The following is a 16,794-nucleotide window of genomic DNA, read 5'->3' as shown; positions in this document are numbered from 1 at the left end:
GCCTTCCGTACAACCCAAAAACAACAATAAAAACATTTCAAGAGAAAGATTAAAAAAGGTTATGGGATTATGGGAATGTAGTGGTTGAGCCCTCACCTACTACTGCACTCGCTGCTACGAATGGTCCCAGGGTGTAGCAGTTCTCGTAAAGAGACTGGACATCTTTAAGGTAAAATGATGCGAACACTGACTTGCTTCTCCAATAGGTTGCATCCATTACACTCTGCAGAGATCTGTTTTGTTTGAAGGCCACTGAAGTTGCGACAGCTCTAACTTCATGTGTCCTTACCTTCAGCAAAGCATGGTCTTCCTCATTCAGATGAGAATGAGCTTCTCTAATCAAAAGTCTGATGTAATAAGAAACTGCGTTCTTCGACATCGGTAAAGACGGTTTCTTAATAGAGCACCATAAAGCTTCTGATTGTCCTCGTAAAGGCTTCGTACGTCTTAAATAGTACTTAAGAGCTCTTACTGGGCATAGGACTCTCTCTTGTTCGTTTCCAACCAAACTGGACAGGCTTGGAATCTCGAACGATTTGGGCCAAGGACGAGAAGGGAGTTCGTTTTTGGCTAAAAAACCAAGCTGTAAGGAACATGTAGCCGTTTCAGATGTAAATCCTATGTTCCTGCTGAAGGCGTGTATCTCACTGACTCTTTTAGCTGTTGCTAAGCAGACGAGGAAAAGAGTCTTCAAAGTGAGATCTTTAAAAGAGGCTGATTAAAGCGGTTCGAACCTTGCTGACATCAGGAACCTTAAAACCACGTCTAAGTTCCAACCTGGTGTGGCCAACCGACGCTCCTTCGAGGTCTCAAAAGACTTAAGGAGGTCCTGTAGATCTTTGTTGTTGGAAAGATCTAAGCCTCTGTGGCGGAAGACTGCTGCCAACATGCTTCTGTAACCTTTGATCGTAGGAGCTGAAAGGGATCTTACCTTCCTTAGGTGTAAAAGGAAGTCAGCTATCTGAGTTAAAGAGGTACTGGTTGAGGATACTGAATTCGCCTTGCACCAGCTTCGGAAGACTTCCCATTTTGACTGGTAGACCTTGAGAGTGGATGTCCTCCTTGCTCTGGCAATCGCTCTGGCTGCCTCCTTCGAAAAGCCTCTAGCTCTTGAGAGTCTTTCGATAGTCTGAAGGCAGTCAGACGAAGAGCGTGGAGGCTTGGGTGTACCTTCTTTACATGCGGCTGACGCAGAAGGTCCACTCTTAGAGGAAGAGTCCTGGGAACGTCTACTAGCCATTGCAGTACCTCGGTGAACCATTCTCTCGCGGGCCAGAGGGGAGCAACCAACGTCAACCTTGTCCCTTCGTGAGAGGCGAACTTCTGCAGTACCTTGTTAACAATCTTGAACGGGGGGAACGCATAAAGGTCTAGATGAGACCAATCCAGAAGAAAGGCATCTATGTGAACTGCTGCTGGGTCCGGAATCGGTGAGCAATAATTTGGGAGTCTCTTGGTCATCGAGGTAGCGAACAGATCTATGGTGGGCTGACCCCACAAGGCCCATAGTCTGTTGCAAACATTCTTGTGAAGGGTCCATTCTGTTGGGATGATCTGACCCTTCCGGCTGAGGCGGTCTGCCATGACATTCATGTCGCCTTGAATGAACCTCGTTACTAGAGATATGTTTCGATCTCTTGACCAGGTGAGGAGGTCCCTTGCGATCTCGAACAACGTCATCGAATGAGTCCCTCCTTGCTTGGAGATGTACGCCAAGGCTGTGGTGTTGTCGGAGTTCACCTCCACCACCTTGCCTAGAAGGAGGGACTTGAAGCTTCTCAAGGCCAGATGAACTGCCAGTAGCTCCTTGCAGTTGATGTGCAGTGCTCTTTGATCCGAATTCCACGTGCCCGAGCATTCCCGACCGTCCAGTGTCGCACCCCAGCCCGTGTCCGATGCGTCCGAGAAGAGAAGGTGGTCGGGAGTCTGAACAGCCAGTGGCAGACCTTCCCTGAGAAGAATGTTGGGTAATTTTGTATATTATTACATCGTGTGACTACGCACAAGAAATATATGATTTCCTATAGCAAATAACGAGATTTAACCGATTTTGATGACCATTTCAATCGCAAACAAACAGATCAACCAATTCGGTTAGTTATAAGTTGACGAATTGATTGATGTTATTACGGATGAAATGAATGAGAAAACCAGTTAAATCACGATATCTACTATAGGAAATCATATATTTCCTGTACGAAATCACACAATGAAATACAATACAAATGAACCATATAAATATTAACACTGTGGACATATATACTGAGTTAAAATATATAAACAACAGATGTCGGGGACAATAACATTAGCAACGTTACCAATGTTTGACAGAACTACCAACGATGACGAATGGTACACAGTGTTACCAACGGCACGATGTCATTACTAGAGGTAGAAATAAATTTTTCCATACGTAAACTAAATAATACTACCATAAAACTATTACACAATAAATAAAGAGTACCAAAAGGCCACAGAACCTAACAAACCCACCTAACCTTGCCTAGAAGTACCCCGGTCACAAAACACATATAATAAGAATGGGGGAATGACTTACCTTGATACACAGTACTACCAACGGAGACAAATGGTACACAGAACTACCAACGGCACGGTGTCATTACTAGAGCTAGAACTGCTAAATATCTCCTCAGATATATTCAATAATTTCTCCATATAACTGGTACGAAATATATAAAAAGTACAGAAAGGCCACAGAACCTAACAAACCCACCTAACCTTGCCTAGAAGTACCCCGGTCACAAAACACGGATAATGACTATTGAGGAATGACTTACTTTTATGAAGGAAACGTCGAAACTTACTGGACTTGGAAGGAAGAGACAAAAGCGCACGACACTAGGGGCAGTTTAAACGTTGAGGAATAACATTGTGAGAATTAAGAAAATGATCAACATAACCTGAATTATCACCAAAATCACCATGGAATTGAGCCACTGCTTTTAGATACGGAATGCTGAAACCGGTACAGGTTTCTATAATATGTTCCATCTCAAAATACGGGAAAAAAAACGCACTAGTAACGAAGGACGGGTAGCTAGGTCAAAGGTTAAAACGGGAAAGGCAGGGGAACAATGGGTCGGAAAACAGCGCATACAGAGATAAAGGAAGGGGGGGGGGGGGTAGGGAGATATCTGAATAGGCCTAGAGTGATGATTGGTTAAGGGAAAAACAACGAACAAAAGAGAAAACATGTATGAACTAAATACGGAAACTAGACGAAAGAAAAGTTTTATAAGACACAGAGGAGAGAAAAGGAACTAACCAACAAAAATAATTACAACCAATATAGGAAGATAAAATGGAATGAACGTTAAATAATAGTGAATGGGAATATAAAATGAGGAGATCATACCGAGAATTAACTGGATAAAAAAACTAGTCCAGGGTAAGAATTTATGTGAAACCGGGAAGGGATAAAGAAATAACCCAACAAATAAAACCAATATAGGAAGGTAAAATGGAATGAATGATAAATAATATTGAATGGGAATAAAAAATGAAAAAATAACACTAATAAAAAGAGTAAAAGGGGGAGTGGAAACTCCTGCGCAGGGGGCGGGGGGATATATGCGCAGATCGGAAACTGATGAAACGAACGTATGTATAAATGGGAAAGGAAATAACAAAACAAATAAACCCAATATAGGAAGGTAAAATGGAATGTATGATAAATTATATTGAATGGGAATATAAAATGAGAAAATAATACGGTAATAAAAAGAGTAATAATGGAGAGAAACGAAGGACGGAAGGTGGGGCGAACGAACAAACGAACAAATGGGTGATAATGTTAGCATGAAACGCTAACATTTGATCTACATCAGGTATGGAATGCTAACATTTAATCTACATCAGGCATTGGCAGCACTGGTTACTGTATTACTACAAGAAATAACCTTTGAAATGGCTCCTCCCAAATATATCCAGGTATACTGATTTGACTTTTCCTACGGTTATAATAAATACCAGAAAGAAATGTATAGAGAAGAAAAGGACTGAATTACGGTTATATATCGATTCCCCAGTATGTTTTCCCCACCCAAAACCCCGAGTTCCCACTGGGGGTCCCCCATTATCGGCGGATATAGATGTATATATATTTCTGTAACTATTCATTTGCGACGGGAAAGAGTGTTATTTTCGAAGGGAGCGTAATTTTTCCTATAAGAAAAAGTAGTTGGAATACTAGGATACATTGAGATGTAATAATATACAATGAAACCGAATGTTGTTCTTCCACCAAGTCAGTGCAGACTTCATCTTCTCGGAGATAGGAACTGAGACCGCTTCTAGCGTCATGTCCTTTCTCCAGTGAGCAGCTAGGTGATACTGAAGGGGTCGGAGGTGGAGTCTCCCTAACGCGATGAACTGGTCCAGCGATGAAAGCGTCCCTATCAGACTCATCCACTGTCTGACTGAACATCGGTTCTTCTTCAGCATGCTCTGGATGCATTCTTGGGCTTGACTGATTCTGGGGGCCGACGGAAAAGCCCGAAAAGCTTGACTCTGAATCTCCATACCTAGATATACTATAGTTTGGGATGGGACGAGTTGGGACTTTTCCATATTGACCAGGAGACCCAATTCCTTGGTCAGATCCAGAGTCCATTTTAGATTCTCCAGACAGCGACGACTTGACGCAGCTCTTAAAAGCCAGTCGTCCAAATAGAGGGAGGCTCTGATGTCTGCTAAATGCAGGAATTTGGCAATATTCCTCATCAGTTTGGTAAACACTAGAGGTGCCGTGCTTAGGCCAAAGCACAGGGCTTGGAACTGGTATACCACCTTCCCAAAAACGAACCTTAGAAAAGGTTGGGAATCTGGGTGGATGGGGACGTGAAAGTACGCGTCCTTTAGGTCTAAGGAGACCATCCAGTCTTCCTTCCTGACCAATGCTAGAACCGACTTCGTCGTCTCCATGGTGAACGTCTGCTTGGTGACAAAGACATTTAGAGCACTGACGTCTAGCACCGGTCTCCACCCTCCTGTCTTCTTCGCCACTAAGAAGAGACGGTTGTAGAAGGCCGGGGATTGATGGTCCCGGACTATGACTACCACTCCCTTTTGTAGCAAGAGAGACACCTCTTGCTGTAAAGCTAGCCTCTTGTCCTCCTCTCTGTACCTGGGAGAGAGGTCGATGGGAGTTATTACTAGAGGGGGCTTGCGCAAGAATGGAATCCTGTACCCCTCTCTGAGTAACTTCACAGACTGTGCGTCTGCACCCCTGTTCTCCCAGGCCTGCCAGTAGTTCTTGAGCCTGGCTTCCACTGCTGTCTGAAGAAGGTGGCAGTCAGACTCTGCCTCTTGAGGACTTGGAACCCTTCTTCTTGTTGCCACGTTGACTATCGGCACGAGTACCTCCTCTGCTGGAGGTTCTGCCACGAAAGGGCGGAATGAACCTAGACGCTGGTGTGTCCATCCTAGGTCTAGGCACGGAAGGTAAAGCTGTGACTTTACGTGCGGATGACGCCACCAGGTCATGAGTGTCTTTCTGGATCAACGAGGCGGCAATCCCCTTGATCAACTCTTCAGGAAAGAGACACTTCGATAGCGGAGCAAACATCAGTTCTGACTTCTGACATGGGGTGACTCCCGCCGACAAGGAGCAAAGGTGATCCCGCTTCTTGAGAAATCCAGACACGAAAGAAGCCGCAAGCTCGCCAGACCCATCCCGTATGGCTTTGTCCATGCAGGACATGATGAGCATGGCAGATTCCTTATCCGAAGGGGAGGTCTTCCTGCTCAACGCTCCCAAACACCAGTCCAGGAAGTTAAAGATCTCGAACGCACGGAAAACTCCCTTCAAAAGATGGTCCATGTCCGAAGAAGTCCAGCAAATCTTGGAGCGTCTCATAGCCAGTCTGCGGGGAGAGTCTACCAGACTTGAGAAGTCGCCCTGGGCAGAGGCAGGAACTCCCAAGCCGAGAACCTCTCCCGTGGCATACCAGACGCTAGATCTGGAAGCAAGCTTGGCCGGGGGAAACATGAAGGATGTCTTCCCAAGTTGCTTCTTGGCCTGCAACCACTCTCCCAGTACCCTTAAAGCTCTCTTGGACGAGCGAGCGAGTACGAGCTTCGTAAAGGCAGGAGCTGCTGACTGCATGCCTAAAGCGAACTCAGAGGGAGGTGAGCGTGGAGCTGCAGACACAAACTGGTCCGGATACAACTCCTTAAACAGTGCAAGGACTTTCCTAAAGTCTAAGGAGGGAGGCGTAGTCTTGGGTTCATCTATGTCGGAGTGTTGGTCGTCCAAATGCGCAGCTTCGTCGTCATCAGAGATCCCTTCATCCGAATGCTGAGAAGGAAGCGGTAGAGGAGGAGATAAAAGCTGAACGGCTGAATCCGGCAGCACGGGTGCATGCGTAGCTGCACTGGATCCAACGTCATGCCGCTGTTGGTCAGTCTGAGAGCTGGCAACAACCAAAGCGGAGTGGTGGCGCGTGGTGGGGACAACCGTGGGTTGCGGAGACTGACGCACCGCGTCAAAACACGGCAGCTTGACTCCACCTTCCTGCTGATGCGGTAGCTCACGCACGTCAACGGAGGGTTCCGCACGTCGGCAACGTCAACATGCGTCTGGCAGGGTCGACTGCGCATAGGTGGTGGAGCTCTCACAGCCGGAGTGTGGGAGCAGGCAGCCGCAGTGTCAGCTGGGCGCACAACCATGGCAGGTTGTAGGCTAACGGGTGCAGCGTCAACCTTCTCAGCACGATACTCCTGCATGAAGGAAGCTAGCTGAGTCTGCATAGACTGCAGCAAAGACCACTTAGGGTCTACAGCGGCTGGTGCGGCAACAGACGGAGTGATTGCCTGCTGCGGCACCACTCTACCTCTCTTGGGAGGTGTGCAGTCTTCGGAGGACTGCGGCGAGTCCGAACTGACCCAGTGGCTTCACCTGGGCCGTTGGACTCGCTCGGAAGGGACCTTGCGCTTGAGAGGTCGTGAGACCTTGGTCCAGCGTTTCTGTCGAGAAACCTCTTCCGCAGACGAGGAATGAATGGGCTCACTCGTCTGTTTGTGGGTGGGACGATCTCGGCAAGATACGTCCTCAACCACGGAGGGAACGTCTGTCCGCTGATCAAGGCCTGTCGAACCCTTTGGTCGTACGACATTGCTTCTCCCCTGGGCTTGGGAGCTTGCAAGAGGTCCCGGACTGGGAGGACGACAGGCACGAACAGACGCACCCTCATGCGTAACACTGACACTTTTCACTGCACTGACACTCACTTCACTTCCCACTGCACTTTTACCTTTCAACTCCCTGACGTCAGCCATGAGTTGATTGCGGTCATTCGCCAATGACTCGACTCTCTCACCAAGAGCCTGAATGGCACGCATCATATCCGCTATCGAAGGTTGATGAGAGCTAGTAGGAGGGTCGGGTGTAACCACTACAGGGGAAGGAATAGGTTGTGGGGCATGGGGAGAGGAAAAATCAATAGAGCGAGACGAACTCCTCCTGATCCTATCCTTCTCTAGCCTACGTGCATACTTAAGGAATTCTTGAAAATCGAATTCCGAAAGCCCAGCGCATTCCTCACATCGATCTTCCAATTGACAGGCTTTACCCCTACAATTGGAACAAACGGTGTGCGGATCGATAGAGGCCTTCGGAAGACGCCTAGAACAGTCACTAGCGCTACACTTCCTGTACTTGGGGACTTGAGTAGGGTCAGACATCTTGAATTAGTCAAAGGGTGGAAATCCAAAATCTATCCAAGTCGTCAACAAATAATCCAAAATCTAATCAATGAAAGTGAGAAAGTATTGAGGATAACTTCTGCACAGCGAAAGCTAATAACTAGAGAGAATACTTCACCAAATAACGTGAAAATCAACTCCAGAAAACAACAGCGTATCAAGTAGGTCTTGCCGGTGGCACGACAGAGAGAAAATTGGTTCTGTGTTGACAAGAAGTACTTGAGTACCTACTCGACAGATGGCGCTGTTGATGTACACCCCCACCTGTATAGCGATCGCTGGCGTATTCCGCCCGTAGGTTTTTTCTGTCGGGCAGCAGAGCTGCAGCTACATGATCACCGGGTAAGATTAATATTGAAAAATGACTTTTCAGTAATCCTTACCCATCAGAAATCACTCATATATCAAGACATTTTAAATAACAAAGCAACACTCACAAGCTGCAATCAAGTACCTCATATGTTTATCTACCTTTTAATATAATAAATAAAATTCCCTTTCCACTAAATTCTCATCTCCTCCCTTTTGTTTCATTCCCTCTTCACAGTCAAACTTTTTTCACTTCGTTCTCTTTTTCCTTTGTCAACACAAAACCCAAGTGCCAGGTATGCCCTACAAGATTCTTGAAAATGCAAGAATGGGGTGCCATAAGCTGTTATCAAACTGCAGAGGAATTCTAAAAATTGCAAGTAAATGGGGGAGGATTTCTTCAGGTATGTTTTATGGATCTTCTGTAGTTATGTGAGGTAATCAAAAGTAGCTTTTAAGTACTGATAACCACTATTAAATTTCAAAATCGCAAAGACTTGGTCACCCTAAAGTTAGTAATAAGAACATTTAGTGTCAGTTACTACTGCCATTAACAGAATGTCCTCAACCATAGACTCCTCTATTTACCTGATGTACAGCTTACTTGAGGGGACACTCAGGCCCACTATTCTACCCGTTTCCTTATTTCCTTTCGTCAGAGGGCTGTTTTCCCATGAAGGGACACTCGCCCACTATTCTACCTTTTTTTTTCATTTCCTTTCATTACTGAGCTGTTTTCCCTATTGGACCTCATGGGCTTATAGCATCCTGCTTTTCCAACAATAATAAAAATGTATCTCGTTATGTGAGGTAATCTGTGGCACACTGTAGATGCCAGTAAAGGCCTTTAGCTACATTCCTTTGAAGCAAGCTTGTTACTTTTTTTATATTTATTCCCTCCAAATCTCTTCCTATTTAGCAGTACAACTTGCTTTATTGATCCGATTTTAGAAATCTCAGGACATGTTTTTTTTTCAGGAAAGCCCCCAAGTGTCTTTCATGTGAATATGGGTTCTTTGCATTTGCTATATCATTTAAAAAGACCCTGGAGTCACAATTCAAGACTCAAGGTCTCTTTGAGTATTAAATATCGCTGTAAACTTGACATATAGGCTACAAAAGTTTTTACGAATGTTTTATTTTTAGTTTTTTCTTACAATAAGTGTCAAATCTTCCTTGTTTGGGCAAAAAAATACATAAAAAAAAATATAAATGACGTTTTGACTGCTCCAAATATCTGTTGCAAATCAATTCTACACCATCTTACAAGATATCAATTTCTTAAAGAACATTTTCAAAGCAAAACTACTTTTTAATTCTTTTTTCGATATATCTAATATTTACTTGTTCTTGGAATGTCAATAGAACTACTGTATTGTTAAACTACTAAACTCGGACAATAGTCTGCAATGCTCCCATAACTATAAAAAATTGTTTGCATGACATGCTAACTTCTAACTTAGAATATATTGAATTATCATTAACAAAATCTGAAAATCTGCAATTACCGAGAGCATATACTGTATATAAACAATTGTTTATGGCTAATACAGCCCTAAATACTCTAAAACTCAGTTACGATACTTAACAATTAAATGTAATTTCTATTATATGACTTCAACTTCAAATACAGTACATACTATCAGAACGAAAATCCTTTGAAACTATCTCGGTATAGTATTGTGTCAAAAGCAATGAAAAGACCTCCCTTCCTTTTAAAGCAAGTTAATAACTAAGTCCCTAATTTTCCTTTAAACACAGGCTTCCGTGGCTCATCGTGTGTCATCAGCTTTCATGATTTCTAGACATAGATTACTTAATATACCTCCCTTTATGCTGTTTACCATATGAATTATTTTAAACAAAATCCAAACACTTTTTGTATAAATTTCATGAATGAAAAGAAGGGAACTCTATAAAAATGTTTACCATATGAGTTATTTTAAACAAAATCCAAACACTTTTTGTATAAATTTCAAAACTAAAAAGAATGGAACTATAAAAACGTAAAGCATTTTATGTTAAAAAAAAAAAAAAACACTGAATCAATTATTATACAAACCTGCTCATTAATCGCTCTCCAGCCATAATCCTCAAGGCGATCGCATTCATACGTTTCCCCAAGAAGTGGATTAAAAGGCTTAGTTGTTCTCACAGATGTTGTGGCATAGGACGAGACTGTAAATGCAGCAACCATTGCTAACTGTTCACATGAATCTTCTACCTGTTAAAGAATAATTAAAACAACGATTAAATGACAGCCTATAAAATTAAGAATACAGTACCGTACAGCTAATAATATAAAAAATTTTATGAGTTACAGTATGAATACTTTTTATCTAATGGCTGTTGTAAGGATGTTTATATAATGTATTATACTTTTAATTGTATGAATAGGGATAACTATCAATCAAAAATAACTTTCAATAAAATATGGCAAAATCAATACTCCAACCCCAAGGGGACATATTTTCCAAGTACCATTTCAAGCTATAATCTTGATCAGCTGATCACCTGAAAGTTCTCAATTCCATCAAGTCAATCACACCAGAAATCGGTTATGGGAGCTAAAGTAAAGATGCATCTATAAAAGATGCGGTTTCAGGTGACTTACGATACCCAAGAGAGAGGCGAGGAAAAATGCTAGCAAAGCCGATATCCTTTAAAGGATGACTTGGTGAAGACTGGCAATTGCAGTGTCAGCCCATGTTGCAATACACAAGTCTACATAATTAAACACATTACACTAATGTTACAAAGCGTTAAGGAACACATCACAGACTGTATCAGCTCCATGGTAAAAAATGTTTAACAAAAATGATTCAGTGATGTACTTAAAAATCCACCTTTCTCATGACAGAAATGTTGGCAATATTTAAATCTCATACCTGTAGCTTTTATTATTATTATTATTATTATTTCTTGCTAAGCTACAACCCTAGTTGGAAAAGCAGGATGCTATAAGCCCAGGGGCTCCAACAAGGAAAATAGCCCAGTGAGGAAAGGAAACAAGGAGAAATTAAATTTTTAAGAAGAGTAACATTAAAATAAATATTTCCTTCCTTAAGTATATTTGACTACAGTGATATTACCAGAGAATTTAACTTAAGGTCTCCAGAACTCTAACTCCTGGCGCGAATATCCTTAAAGTTTCCATTAAGGATATCGCATATCAGGGGACGTATTCTTGAAACACCACATAGCAATCTTCACCCCACATAGCGTTTAAGCTTCAAGGGGGAAAGTGGCAAAAATAAAAGAGGAGCCGTTATTAAGGTTCCCTTCCTCCATTACTATTTGAGTATCTAGATGGCGCCATCATCGCCGCCATCTTTATTCCTTGTAGTGTTGAGCAGGTGCTACAGCTACAGTAGTTTCGGGAGGGATCCAGCCAAGGCCTTTTCATAGAAAGGAGGGCGGGTCCATCAGGACGACATGGCTATCTCACCCAAAAATAGATTTTTCGCTTCGCTCAAAATCCGTTTTTTGGGCTCAGGCCATGTAGTCCTGATGGAAGTTTACCAGAGCATTATGTACCTGTGGATTTTCCAATTGTGCCTTAACCTCAAGATAATATTTCCTTGGTCGCTTTTAGACCTTAGAGATCTATGACGTTACCGTTATACGTCATTACTTCTAATCATGAACTGTTAGTGCTTCCTGACCCCTACAGGGAAGAGTCATACCAGACTCAGGAAAAGTCTCGAAGTTTGCATATTTCATATGACCAACCTAGCAACAAAGAGGCATACAGATCTCACTGTATACCCACCCAGTCGAAGTTTGTATTTTCAAAATAAACAAAGGTTTACGTAAGCCACCGTAGCATCCAGGGTATACAGGCTCAGCTGTATATCACAACAGACAGTTAATATCCATGTCGAAACAAGGTATGCATGGGCAGAAAAGGTATGTATGCATTTAGGAACAACGTTACTTCAGTTGTTCATATGTTATTATGCAGAATAAGGAATAAAAAAGTAATGGTCGTACATAACTATTTATATAGGTTTGGGGCGAAATAAGACACAAATATCAATCAGTTAATAATTGGCAATCAATAAATAGTAATTCAGCTTACATTTCATTATAACACAAAAATGCAAGTGAATAATAATAAACATAGAAAATGCAAGACAGACCAGAAATACTTGTTTCATCTGAAAGGAAACAATCGTTAATGCCACACAATTGAAAATTCAATAATTTTCTAATACAATTCTGGGAATGACTGTCTTTTACACTGTGTAAAACCACACGGCACAAGTGTTAAGTCTATGTTTCTTCACCTTTAGTCAATGGAACAATCCATAATGTCACCTTGGTGACACTTCACTTACCATGTTGCACTATAAGGAGTCAACATGTTCACCCTATGCAATATAGTCCCAATCAATTCACTGTTCCCCGCAGCACTAAACAACAGGTTTTAATACACTACCTGCCGCCACCACGTATCTTTTTAATTCTTGCACTTGCTTCGCGTAGTGTTTAAAAAACACTCTGGATGACTTCCATCCAGTATACGAGCGAAGATGCTCAAAATCCATACATTGGAAAAAATTCAGTGACGAAGCAATTCTCCTAGGACCGTGACCTGCGGGTGTACTGTCAGGATCCGCTCTGCGAATGAAGTAGGTGATCTTCGCCCTTAGTTGTTTCAGGGACAAATTTGAGCCCGATGTTTCTCCTTTAACCCTTTCGCTGCGGATATTCAAATAGGATGTTGCACAGCTCTGTGCACATTTTCAATAAAAATTCAAACGCTCAAAATTTAATGAAACTAAGTTTTTTGTGTTCTATAACCTTTCTTTTTTTAGGATTCAACAATATTTTCACCCGAGTTTATCTCTTTATGCCTTAAATTTTTTGATAAATAGGTAAAAACTACGAAAAATCACAAAAATTCCTCTTCAAAGATGATTTTATCAATTCGACTAATAATCCTTCACCCAATTTATCATTGACTCGTACATTTATTCTCCACATTAGTAATGCTTTTTGGTGACCGGTAATTTGACTCCCGGTGACTCGTCTCCGGTAATTTGACCCCCGGTAGTTTGACTCCTGGTAATTTGACCCCCGGTCAATTTGATCCCCGGTAATTTCCCTACCACTCTTTTCTTTATTCATTGAATATACAATTTTTATTCAAGAAATATATATTTTTAAAAAAGTAGATATGCATGAACTTTTTCAATGTCTATATGATTTTTATTTAAAAAATAAAGTTCCACTCTTTTAAGAAAAAACCCTAGATCAAGTTTTTAGCTATCGCTCTTAAGAACTCCACTTTTCCTTGGTCTCTGTATCACCCAATGATTGTCTGCAGTCATTTGTTTATATCTTTATACTTCTTTTTATCACAAATCTCACCACAATCAAATTGAATCTTTTTTTTCATTTGGGCCAAGTGCTCTGCCTTTTTTAAGGCAGTAATTAACTTCCATATATTTGGATGGGTACAACATAAAGAGCTTTGCAGAGCATTGTGATAGCACTCTAAATGGTTATTTGTGTGAGGCATCTCGGATTCCGTTCTTAAGTGTACATTCCAACTATCTATAGGAAACAAAGGAGGTGTTTTGCGTTGTCTAACTCCTCTACCTCGCAAACATATGTAGGATATTTCAAAATAAGACACTAGTTCTCGAGGAAGATCGTCACCGTCAACAAGTTCTTCAAATCCATCAATTACATCAGCAGGAGGAAGAAATGCTAACGTTGGAAAACATCTTTTCTTAATACTGAACTACATATCACGATAGTCTATGTCAACTTATAAGCTTGTAAACTAATTAATGGGTGTGCAAACAAGCAATTCTACTACTGATATAATGTACTATTTACTTGTTTCCTGTTTCGTAATTTTTTTCTTTTTAATATATTTTTTAAGAAGGTGAATGATAATTCTTTTTATTTTGTTTTATTTCATTTTATTTATGAATTTTATTTTGAGGTGGTAAATGCTGATAATCACAAAATTGAGACCTATCAGGACTATTTTCAGATAGTGGGAGTGAAATTAATGGGAGTCAAATTGACCGTGAGTCAAATTACTGGAGTCAAATTACCGGGAGTCAATTTACCGCAGCATAGAGTCGATTTATGGGTATATATGTGGTCATCGCATATTTTCGCTCTCAGATTAAAATTGTAGAAGATATACGAGATTTTCTTGAAAAAAGGCCCTATTTTTGTGGTACGAATCTAGTAAAGGGCAGGGTAAAAAAAAATGTCTACAAATTTACGGTGTTAGATTTTGTGTTAGACTGCAGCATAGAGTCGTTTTATGGGTATATATGTGGTCATCGCATATTTTCTCTGACTAAAATTGTAGAAGGTATATGAGGTTTTCTTGAAAAAAAAAAGGGCTCTATTTTTGGTGTCCGAATCTAGTAAGGGCCGGGGTCAGAAAAAATGTCTAAAAATTTACGGCATCAGATTATAGAGTTGTTTTATGGGTATTTAACGTAGTACTATATGGCCAGTCAAAAGACCCCATAACTCTCTAACGGTAGTATCTCCACGGGTGGCTGGTGCCAATGGATATTCAAGAGATGATAGTCCTCCTAGCACTTCTGGAACATTCTGATGGTATACCAGACCTAATCCCATTAACTAGATTTAGTGAAGGCAAATAACTGCTAAGATGAATGTTTGTACTACTGTATAGTATATCAAGCAGCAGTTCCTAAGAACCTAAGGAATTATTAATAAAAAGTAACAGATCCTATTACCTGCAGATAAAAGCCATAACAAGGTGCTTTTATGAGTCTCAATATTCATTCAGCCGGTCGGCAATGAGAGCCGCCCGTTCTATAACATTAAGCCGAGTCATAGAGGCTTGATTAAGCGTATTTCTTAATGTCAAAACTACGTCTAAAGCTTCCTTACCGCCATATATTGCACGTAGCCTAACTTTGAAATCGTCCCATGTAACTGCCTCTTGAAAAGAAACTCCCCTAAGATACGCGCTTGCATCTCCTTTAGAAAAGTCTATAAAACTTTTAGCTTCTTGCAATTGTACAAATGGGTCTGTGATATATTTTGCATTTAAGTGAGCGTCAACTGATGAAATCCAAGACTCACAGTAGGAACTTTGTCTTAGAAGAATGTGATTAAAAGCTGTGAAGGTTCCCTTTAGCATGGTGCCAAAGTATATAACACATCCTTATACAGTGAACCCTCGTTTATCGCGGTAGATAGGTTCCAGACCCGGCCGTGATAGGTGAAAATCCGCGAAGTAGTGACACCATATTTACCTATTTATTTAACATGTATATTCAGACTTTTAAAACCTTCCCTTGTACGTAGTACTGTTAACAAACTACCCTTTAATGTACAGAACACTTAATGCATGTACTACAATACCATAAACTAAAACAGGCACAAATATTAAAGGCGATTTTATATCATGCGTTTCCTAAACACGCCAAAAAGCACGATAAAAAATGGCAACCAATGTTTTGTTTACGTTTCTCTGATCATAATGAAGAAACAAACGCATTTACCGTACACATCTATGTATAGGTTAGTTTTTGCATCGATTATATTGATTATTCAGTACAGTATGTTGATTTTGTTATTACCAATATGTATATATATATATGGGTTATGAAAAAAATCCGCGAAGTGGTGAATCCGCGATGGTCGAACCGCGAAGTAGCGAGGGTTCACTGTACAGTACTGCACAAGAGGTCATAGCAAATTGTATACAGTAAAAAATGCTGCTCGACAAACAGCTTACGAAGCGCACATTTCTCTTTAATGGATGAGTAACAAGAAAAGGTAGGCCACTATCACAATTCATTAGACATCTACGAACTTGGTGTGTTCCTCCCCTGTAAAACACTCAGATCTAAATTGGATCTACAGTAACAGTTTTGATAAAAGGAACTTTTTTTTTTTTTAACTTTAACCCCAAATTAGGTTTGTGAGAAGTTGACCAAGTGTCAATGGAAAGCGATTAGGAGGTAGTAAGTATTAGCAATGGGACTTGAACAGTCACGCAATCAACAATGAAAGAGGTTTATAATGTCAATGGAATGGAGTTTCAAGATTTGAAAACCTACGTAACTTAAAAGACAGTGGAATGGTCAACAGGAAACAATAATCTGGTATGTACAAGAGAAGTAATATAAAGGTAGGAAAGAATAGCAAACCACAAGTAGGTAGGCGAGAAACAATCTTTTCAATTTTGAATTTGAAGGCTTTCATTTTCACATTTTAATGTGCTCTTTATCTCCTGTCACAAGAGCTACAAAGTTCATACCTAGATTAGACCTGGACAGACCCGTTTAGAAATGATATCCATAGTTACTCCAAGAAGCAAAACAATATGAGGCTTGACTTCATTGAAGAAAACATTTCTACAGACAAACCAGGACATACTGCATTATAATACGAAAAGATATGAATAACATGGAGATTACATATAACATGTCTTGTTAAATAATATTTTGGAAACACAATGAATAAATATAAGAATAAATAAAATGAAACAGTACACCAAAGACACAACAGATGTATATGTGTAAGGTGTGAAGAATTAAATAGTCAATACAGTATATAAATATGGTACAAAATTAAATTTTCAATTGGAAGGGCAGTGGGAATTAAGTCATTAACCCTTTTACCCCCAGGCTATTTGGAACTTTCCAACCCTTAACCCCCAAGGGGTTATTTTTTTTCAAGCACTTTTTGCAGTATATTTTTTTAAATTGCTCTAACAGCCTTAATTTTTGTCATAGAGAGGTC

General features: G+C 40.8%; 1 protein-coding gene across 1 annotated transcript in view; it reads right to left on the bottom strand.

The window, feature by feature from the left end:
• The window catches only part of LOC137656785 (oxysterol-binding protein 1-like), a 100,507-nt gene that overhangs the window by 55,657 nt on the left and 28,056 nt on the right, over positions 1-16,794 (bottom strand). The window contains exon 7 of the mRNA XM_068391070.1: positions 10,097-10,258. Coding sequence (XP_068247171.1) covers positions 10,097-10,258 — 162 coding nt within the window. The remainder of the gene's footprint in view (positions 1-10,096; positions 10,259-16,794) is intronic.

The sequence above is a fragment of the Palaemon carinicauda genome, chromosome 17 (genome assembly GCF_036898095.1).
Source record: "Palaemon carinicauda isolate YSFRI2023 chromosome 17, ASM3689809v2, whole genome shotgun sequence".
Lineage (NCBI taxonomy): Eukaryota > Metazoa > Arthropoda > Malacostraca > Decapoda > Palaemonidae > Palaemon > Palaemon carinicauda.
This window is presented reverse-complemented; position numbering and strand designations above follow the sequence as displayed.